The 10,000-nt window shown below is 38.6% G+C and overlaps 1 protein-coding gene and 1 pseudogene across 1 annotated transcript in view; both read left to right on the top strand.

Moving 5' to 3' along the window:
• The window catches only part of LOC138030179 (uncharacterized), a 10,222-nt gene extending 8,195 nt beyond the window's left edge, over positions 1–2,027 (top strand). Inside the window, exons 8-10 of the mRNA XM_068878063.1 lie at positions 26–69; positions 917–1,020; positions 1,325–2,027. Coding sequence (XP_068734164.1) covers positions 26–69; positions 917–1,020; positions 1,325–1,478 — 302 coding nt within the window. The 3' untranslated portion in view covers positions 1,479–2,027. The remainder of the gene's footprint in view (positions 1–25; positions 70–916; positions 1,021–1,324) is intronic.
• A 3,951-nt stretch (positions 2,028–5,978) lies between these two features.
• LOC138029524 (uncharacterized) overlaps positions 5,979–10,000 on the top strand; it is a 4,304-nt pseudogene continuing 282 nt past the window's right edge.

Below are 10,000 nucleotides of genomic sequence, written 5' to 3'. Positions count from 1 at the left end.
TGACTCAGACATGTTTCTTTTTCAGATGAAGCAGGCTGGAAATATGACAAGAACATTGGTGACCCTCAGGTGCTCTGAAATTAGTTTTTGTTTAATTAAGAGATTTGACAGGGAAGAAGTTTTCAGGAACCTTGTGCAAAAATCCAAGCAAAAAAAGCCAATTGAGTGTCTCTTTTCAGTTAAATAAGTTCTTATTACTTGTTATTCACTACTTTTCATTATCAAGAGTTTCAATAAATTTTAAAGTTGGCAGCTGGTTTGAGTAGAGACTTTCAGACATTTTCAAAATGAATTTTAGTCTTGGGTCTGAAAGAATCTGTCTTTAATTACTTTAATTTAGGGGGAAAAAATTGTCGACTTCTCTGAGTGAAGTAGCAAACGCTTTTCATCAGCTGAGCTCAGTACCAGTAGTTATACTATCCTTCTTCCTCTTGTTTTAAACCCATTTGACTGCTCATGCATCCTAGAATGCCCCCAGTTAATGAGTAAAATCGTCTGGCATTAGGGTAAAATCTGTTAAGTCTCACTCCAGGGGTCAATGGGTGAATGGAGGGGACATAGGTTTTGAATGCTTAAGCAAAGCGTATTGTTGTTTTTGTTCATTCTGTTGGTCTTTCTGCCAATGACCCCATCAGCAATTAGGTACGGCACATCCATTCCAGTAGAATGCTTTAATGCAACTTCTTCCCTAGGGTCTCTCTTCTCTGTCTCCTTTGTCATTCTCCTCAACGACAAAGGAGGCAGAGAAGAGAGTCCATGGGAACAAGATTGGCTTTAATGAAACAAACATGACTGTGGTTAGTGTCAAGGCTGTTCAAAAAGAAACATGATCCATGGTTTCAGTCCTTTGTTCAAATTATGCCAGTTCTTAGTTCCCTTAAGTCATTAAGGATCTTTATTTCTTTAATTTGAACAGGTTCTAACGTCTGTTCTTTCGGATGCTGGATTTGATGGTGAAGCATTAATACTTGCAGCGCAGAATAAGGAAGTGAAAGATCAACTACGTAAAAACACTGACAGGTGAAGAGTTTTTATGATATTAATAAATGGCAACTTGAATAGCTATAAATTAGGGTTCAAGACCTGTTCTGACCACTCCTAGAATTTCGATCCTGGTAGTACCTCGTTCAACTTTTGGCCACACTTGTTGGGATTCTTAACAGTAGTTGTTGTTGTTATTTTATATCATTATTTTGTCTCACATGGGAAGTTGCCAATTAACTACCATATTGCATGTGAGTATGTATGAATGTATATTGGTTATGATGTTTATTGTTGTTGTTAGTACATGATGGTGATTAGTGTGAGATCTTTATTTATTCAGGGCATTTGCAGCTGGACTTTGTGGCGTTCCAAGTTACCAGGTTAATGATGGCTCAGTGTTGTGGGGACAGGATAGACTGAATGTTGTGGCAGACTTGTTGTGCGGCTGGGAAGACCACCTGAAAAATCTTCAAACTGTAACCAGCAAACTTTAAATCATCATCATGCAGAATTTATCCTTCCACTACCAAATGCCTGGCTGTTTTGTGTGCTGGTCTTTTCACTGAAATACATGTATGAACAATATTATTGTAATTTCTTTATCTGCTAGTCAATCAGAAAAGAGCAAAATAATTAATGATTCATTACCCAATGCATCATTACATGCTAGTGCTGGAAAGCAAGGAAAACCCCATAGAAATTTACTGTTCAATCAGTATTCACATCGTTAATTTTTAAACCAATGGGATTGGAATGAATGCACAATAATGATAAATTAATAAAATTAATAAATTAATAAAATCAGAAACAACAAATATTTTCATTCATTTTCATTCTTTACAATATGTTAATAAGAAAGATTTTAATTATGCAGTTTATTTTTATAAGGAATCTTTGTATTCTGTGTAAACTGACCTAATTATTCAGATCTTGTATTTTTACATTTTTTTATTTATTTTAATTGTTAATTTATCTTCAATTTGTAGTATGTAAAGATCTGTATAATTAAAGTTGAATAAATAAATAAATAAATAATAAAAATGTGTAACATTGTAAAATTCCCTATATACATGCAGTGAATTTAATTGAAAAGGCATCAGTATTCTATTAAGGAAACTATGCTTGAAGCGTTCAGTTTTAACTCTAGGTAATATACAATCATGCTTGCGCTCACGGAGCACAGGTCTCCTCTTTGGAGGTAGCAAATCGTGAAGTATATATGATCATCTCTGATTACGTTCTTAAAAAGCTTAGAGTCCCTATCTTTAATTAAGTCAAGTATAGTTGTTTTCTTTGTGATGAAGCCAAACCTGTGGGCCCTCTTTATTAAATATTATTATTATTATTATTATTATTATTATTATCATTATTGTTTCAAGGCTTTTCTATATTTCTTTAGTGTATAGGGGGTAGGGTTGTGGGAATTTAAGAAACTTACATTCCCCTGTAGTCATTTTTACTTGTTTGTGTTTGTGTCCCCTTTCAATGCTTATGTTTGTTTAAAGAGGGGAAGGGGTAGCTGTGGAGCGGTATGTAAATTAAAGTAAGACTGCATTTTGTGCGATGATACAGTAAGCCACACTATAATTGGTTTGGGGAATACATGCATCTTCAAAATATTGCACCATGGGACTGACTCTGTACAATTTAAGTGACATTCCTTGCACCCAGCATTGCAGTTATCTCATAATTATCTTCATGTTATCATCTGTGTTCAGATTAATTTACTATAGTGTAGAAGTGCATGCAACATGCAAACGTGGTTTCGTTTTTTTTTTAGTTCCATGAATAGACCATTTTACAGTTCTGTCGTCAGTTACCAGGTCTTTGAATAAAAGTGAGGCTGGAGTTGACCTTGCTTTGATACAAACAACAGGCTTTTCCACTGTTTGTTATGGAAATTGGCATTGCTTATCGTAGCAATCTAATTGGATGAATTTCAGCTTTGGCGGAGTTTTCATATATGAAAATTGTTCTGTGGCACACAATGCTGTCAGTTGAAAGTGGGCCTTTAATAAGAAAAGCAATTGAGATTTGTATCAAAGCAAGGTCAACTCCAGCTTTGCTTTTGTTCAAAGGCCTGGTAAATGTGCACGTAACTATAAAATGGTCTATTGGATGGGACAAAGAGTTATTAGAAAATAATAATGAAGGGGAACATCCCTTTTAGCAATGCATTGCAAATGAGGTCAAAGACAATGGTAAGTTCTCATTTTCTGTCCTGCTGACTATAGCAGGCAGACAACTATGCTAGAAAACCAGCCTCACTGACAGACCTTGAAAACCAGTCTGACTAACAGTGATACTGTATTGCATCCTGTAGGTAAGGTAGGAGATATAGCATTGTTTTCTTGTTTTTGCTAGTAAAACAATAGGTATATAGTGATAGGCCTTTATAGTTGTCACTTGTAGAAGCAAGCCGGTGTTTTATACTTTGCTTTGGCCTCTATCTTGCTAGTATACATGTAGGTCATGCTATAGGCCATGCAACAAGAGATTGTCATTCCCGCCCTCAATATCAATGCTCTGACACGACAACCTACAATAGACCAAATTGGCTAACTCAATGTTGTACTCAATCTCCAGGGGTTAAGGTTCTTTGTGTATAATTTTTATTTGCATCATACCACAAATTGCATTCAGGTTTAAGGTGGCTGGAACCAGTTTCATCACTTTTGAGAGACCTTATTAGAAGGGTCATAACTACTATACTGTAACACATAACAGCAATGTTATTACTAATTATTGCTTGACAAAATGTGCCCACCATTATGATGTAATAGGTTACCTTGGCAACATCAAAAATGAACTGAGTGACCCCCATTTTTTTATTTTAGAATAGTAATTAGCAATCTGAGATAGAACTATCGACCAAGTTTTAAAAATTCATGGGAGCCAAATCAGAGCTACCTTACATTTTGTTATGCAATAATAATTATTATTCATGGTACCATTCCATTGCTGTTACATGATACTGTGTTTTAGTGAAAAGAAGGTCTCTGAAAAGTAGTGGAACTGGTTCCAGCCACCTTAAATGATACAGAAATACCTGGAACAAAACATTGTATTCCCAAAGGGTCTAAAGTGGGCACAACATTGAGTTAGACAATCTGGTCTTTACAACACAAAAACTTTTTCACTTTGAACTTCGCAGAAGAGAGCAGTATATTAATATCTCCAAAGAAAATTAGGGTCTACCAGGGGTTTGAGGAACAGGAGAGCATCACTAATTTTAAATGCGTAACAGGGGAACAAAGAAAAAGTATCTTAGGAAACATAAACCATTTTAGGGATCAAAAAGCAAAACTGAGAACAAGTTTGGAAGTAAGGGACCTCGTTGCCCTATTTAAAGGAATCCAGGTGGCCCTCAGATTTCTGATCCCAGCCTGTGGATTCCAGATCCTGAATCGTGGATGATTCCAGATTCCAAACCCACTGGTTCCACAGAAATCTGTGGATTCTGGATTCCGTTCAATGGATTTCCGGATTCCATGCTTTGGATTCTGGATTCTGGATTCCAAAGCCTTACATTTGCTGGATTCCAGAATCCGGGTTCCTTCACATTGGGCGAAACTAGGACCTTCCCCCAGAGACCCTAAGTAAGAAAATTTAAAATATTTGACTAAAAAAGAACCTGTTTTTTTAAGACAGAAACGTCCCATCATTCAAAACTTCTGACTTGTTTCCCTTATGCGAAAAGTGCTCATAGTCATGGTCATTGTGATAGGAGATAAAAATAATGGATGGCCATTTACTTTTGGAGATTGAACGTTTGTTTTTCAAGAATGGACACTGGAATTTTCTTTTGCAAAAAGGCAGGAAACAATTTGCTTTGCTCGATGAATTGGGTAACGTTTTTGTGATTCATGTCCTCCTTAGGGGCGGTTAGATGAAATGACAGAAAATAACCTCTCACTGGGGACCAGTTTGTCAAAATTCCAATCTTCAAAAATCATTTTTGTTGAACGACTCGATAGTGGCCACTGGGAGCCAGAGAATTTTCATGAGCAGTTTCTGTCCGCCGCGCGCAAGAAAAAACCTCAACCTCCGGTACCCTGGGTAGGCTGAAGCAGTTGTCCCCACCCCAACAGGGCTCTATGCGAGCACGTGACAGTTTATATCCCCCAGCGTTCTTAGCGGTTGCCATGAAGCAACGTGGGTGGAAAAGAAGTGTACTAATCGCTGCATGACAAGGTAATTTCAATTTTTATTTCTTTTTCGTAGTATTTGTACTATTGAAAGTAGTTGACATGTGTTAAGTAATACAAGCTCCTTTTATTTAAGGTACATTTTGGCAAGGCTGTGACCAATTTTAGTTTAAATTTGACACTTGAAAAGCCTGCATTGTACGCGGACTTTTCTATTTGATCAAGTTAAGGCTTTATTTGGAATAATATTAGATTTGGAAAATTTATTAATCAATGGAAATCACTCAAAAGGAATGTTGGGAGCGTTGAATACCCGGTCACTATTGTATTAAGACAATGCTTACTATTGGATTATTCATATGCAAATAAGGAGTTTCATGACGGCGTTCAACCCCCCACAGGCAGACCACTCTGTGTTCGTGGTAATATATGTTTGTATGAAACGAAGAGAATATATGAGGGTTATGAATAAAGCTCTGAAAATTGCACATCTAACTCACATCTCGGTCTGAATATCCCAATAAAGTTAAATGAAACCTTAATCGACTCATGTATGGTGTTTTTTTGCCTTCTTGGGCCGTTTAAAGCGTCTTATAGCAAAATTACTTTTGGCCGGTGACGGTTAAGACAAGAGAGGGAGACAAGGCTTGCAACTTAGCGGCCGTCAGCCTCGACCTCCTCCACTTCAAACTGGAATTAACGCAAAAATACTGAAAATCTCACCTGAATGGCGACGGATCTTGATAGATGAGTTTTTTTCTCTATCCCTTCGCCGAATTTGAGCTTCATCCCTGCAACAGTTTCCGAGAAAATCGATGCTGAAGTCACAAATACAGCTTTCTCAATATGATCGGTGCCAAACTCAGCGACCAAAGGAATTCAAGGAATGCAGACCGTTTCAAATCTATCAATCAGGGATTTGAACCACGGCGGGCTGCCGCGGGAAGCCAAGCGCTGATTGATAGATTTGAAACGGTCTGCATTCCTTGAATTCCTTTGGTCGCTGAGTTTGGCACCGATCATATTGAGAAAGTTATATTTGTGGCTTCAGCATCGATTTTCTCGGAAACTGTTGCAGGGATGAAGCTCAAATAAATAGTTGCCTTGTTTCCCTCTCTTGTCTTAACCGTCACCGGCCAAAAGTAATTTCGCTGTAAGACGCTTTCCAGGTTAGACGGCCCAAGAAGGCGAAAAAACACCATACGTGAGTCGATTAAGGTTTCATTTAAAGGAGAACTGAAGCCAAAAATCAAGTAGCTTTTTGTCACGTCATTTCAACAACTATGCATTGTTAAACAATTTGTCATACTTTTTTCCTTCTCAAACGAAATGTAGCACGCATAAAATCAAGCTTTTCAGGCGATAGTTGGCTCAAAATTCGGCTATGGTACGGAGGCGCAGAACTCCCGTGCCAGCGGTTCTTTTATAACTTTGTGACGTATGATATGGGGAAGAAGTGAAGTGCCGTGTAGTGCGAGGACCCAGTATGAGTTGTCATTGTGCGTCTTTCTGAGCACGGGTTAGCTAGTTTTGGGAAATTGAAGGAGAATACGAGCAAGCTGTTTTTGTTACCCAGAGTGCTCCCTTGTTAAGTTCTCTTAAATCATCGTAGACATCTCTACCTTCTCTAAAACTGCGGTAAGCGCAACGCGAGTGGCCAATCGCTCGTCAATGTAAACATTTTTGGTACTTTAGTTGTAGCAGTGGTTTTTCCACTTCGAAGACACTTTTTGACGGACATCATGTGTAAACTTCGGCAAGCGATCATGGTCGTACAGTGCATCTACTCTTGAGGTGATGTTTTCTGTGATGGAATGGGTGTAAACTTATTCTTGTGGGCTAGTCAATCGGATGTCAGTTTTGGCAAGATTCCGAAGGAAGATTAGTGTTGTAAGTAGCCATAATTGGCAATAAAATTGAAAATCTGCCATGGAATTTGGCTTATGACTTTATTTGTAGAAAACAATGTGGTCTTTTCCTACGAACCTCGTATAAATGCAGAATTCGAATCCTTTAGCCGTGCAAGCTCTAAAAAACATTCTTGTTTCTTCAAATAAAACGCGATCCTTCAAGGGCTTAGTAACCTGGCGCAATACCTCGTGTTTGCGTGCAAGCATGATCGTCACTCATGTTGCCTGAAAATGCTGGTTGGTAATGATTGTTTTTTTATTCTTTATACAAACCTAGATGATTTAAATGCTTTTCCAAACTTTGTATTGTTTGGTTTATGAATTTTGTTTCGTTTGCCATGTGAGAAATTATAAGTCAAGCACCAATTAAACCTTGCACATTTCGCATCGTTTTTGAAGTTATTTTCAAAGATTGACTCCTGCTTCTGTGATGTTGTGCTTATCCTCTAAAGCCCTTTATCCTTGAACAACGAAACAGGTTAGTTTGAGGTTTACATGTTCGATTTTCTGAGAACTTTTTCGAAATTCAAGGACAAAATGCCCGCACATACAACAACCGCTGAACCACAAAACTATTAAGCGCTTGAGGCCCTTAATCTTTTGTGAATCCACAGTTCCAGAAATCGAAGAATGCAAGATTAGTATCCCATGAACATTTAGCAAAGAAATTAAGAAATTGCATTTTTTGCCATCAAAAATGGGGGGTCGTCTTATACATGGGATCGACTTATACACGGGTAAATACGGTATATCCTATCATTGCTTTCCAAAAGACCCATCTCTGAGAGAACAGTGGCTCGCGAAAATCTCTCGCGCTGACCTCATCGTTTCAAAGAGCACCAGGTTGTGTTCCGAACATTTCACACCTGACTGCTACGAGCGTGACCTCCAGGCAGAACTCCTTGGTTCGAAAAAGCGAGCATCTCTGAAAGCCGATGCTGTTCTCCAAAAAAGCCTCGCTTATCGTCCGAGAACTGTGCCCTTGAAAAAGCAAGACAAGAGGTGAGAGTTTGAAATGTAATAGAAAACGAGCTATCAAAAACCTAAACAAGCTTTCCTATTATCATACAAACTATCAAGACCATTTTACGCTCCAAGAGTTTATCCCTGTGGTATTCATACAGACATGCATACTCACATTGAAAAGTGACTTTACAGACATAGCAATTCTCATGTATAAATATGATATACACACAGCATCGCTGTTAATAAGCTAAAATTAAGGTATTTTTATTCTGAACACTACAACTTTTTAAATATATGTCTATAAATATATTGTTCTGGTTTGCAGTACATTGCATCTGTCACCAAATCAACTGCTCAAATTAATGAAGAAGCAAGTACTTCTCATCAGCCCCCAGATCCTAGCAAAGTGAGTGAACAAGCAAGTACCTCTTCACTACACGATCAGTTCTTGAATTTGCACCCACACACCATGCAAGTGGAATCACAATCAATTCAAGTCAATTTGCCATACAAGGGTGTTGATTTTGGTTGCCAGGTTAATACATGTGGTGCCCAATTAATGATGCAATCAGCTGACACCCAGACCCCGCTGGTTTGTAGTTCTCACACAGGCACTCAATTTGAGGAAAGTGACATTCCTGAAGAGAAAGGTACCATTGCTGAAGAAGCTGTTGGCACTCTCTCACCTGAAGTGTCTCCACAAAAGGAGGGTACTTACCTCCCGTCAACATCTGGTGAAATGTCAGATGACTCCAACTTAGAATCAGACCATGAAGATGAAAAACCAAAAGTTTTAAACCCACAGGATGATACTAAGTTTATTGTCTTTAAGCACGAATTGTTTAAGCTTTTCAAGCGATGCCCTGAGTGCGGTGCCCCAGTTATTCAGACAGACCAGTCTACACAAGTACCTTAATTATTTGTGACCCTCATATGCAGTAATAATCATACCTTTTCCTGGCAAAGCCAGCCCATGCTTGAACGAATGGCAGCTGGAAACTTACTGCTGTCATCCTCTATTTTGCTTAGTGGTTCTACTTACACTAGAGTAGCTTCTCTGGCAGACATCCTCAATTTGAATTTTATTATTAACAATACCTTTTATACTATTCAAAAGAAATACTTATTTCCTGTAATTAATGAATGTTGGAAGAGGGAGCAAAATTCTATATTTTCTGGACTAGCAGGCCAAGATTTGTGGCTTTCAGGGGACGGGCGCTGTGACAGTCCTGGTCATAATGCAAAATATGGCACATATACGATGATTGATCAGCAAACTGACAAGATTGTTGACTTTCAGATTGTTCAAGTAACTGAAGTGAACAACAGCAATGCAATGGAAAGGGAGGGATTTAAACGCTGCATGGATAATATAAAAACAAAGGGGGGCAACATTAAGGTTATCGCCACTGATCGCCATGATGTTATCAGAGCTGACCTAAAGAGAAATTACGCTGAGGTTGATCACCAATTTGATGTTTGGCACTTGTCCAAAAGTATAACTAAAAAACTTATGGAGAAAGCCAAAAAGAAGGACTGTAGTGACCTGTCTGCATGGATTAAGTCAATATCAAATCATCTTTGGTGGTGTGCAGAAACATGTGAGGGAGACAATGACTTGTTGCGGGAGAAGTGGTTATCCATAGTCCATCACACTGCTAACATCCACTCTTGGAATTCTGCAGACTTGTATCACCAATGTGCTCACCTACCTATCCCTCGAAATGTTGCTAGAACCAAGAGGTGGCTACGGCCTGGCTCCCCAGCTCATTAAGCACTCAAGGAGATTGTTTTTGAAAAAACCCTTGACTGACTGCTGAACTGCTGAAGGACATCCAACAGTTGACATTGTGCTGTCATACTGGAAGTCTGGAAGTGTACCACAGTGTCCAAACCAAATTTGTCCCTAAACGTCAGCACTTCTCCTATGAGGGTATGGTCGCACGTACCCAGCTGTCTGCCCTAGACCACAATGCCAACACAGGAAGACAA

This window comes from Montipora capricornis, chromosome 13 (assembly GCF_036669925.1).
Source record: "Montipora capricornis isolate CH-2021 chromosome 13, ASM3666992v2, whole genome shotgun sequence".
Classification (NCBI taxonomy): Eukaryota; Metazoa; Cnidaria; class Anthozoa; order Scleractinia; family Acroporidae; genus Montipora; species Montipora capricornis.
The sequence above is the reverse complement of the archived record's forward strand: the minus strand, read 5'-3'. Positions and strand labels throughout refer to the sequence as shown.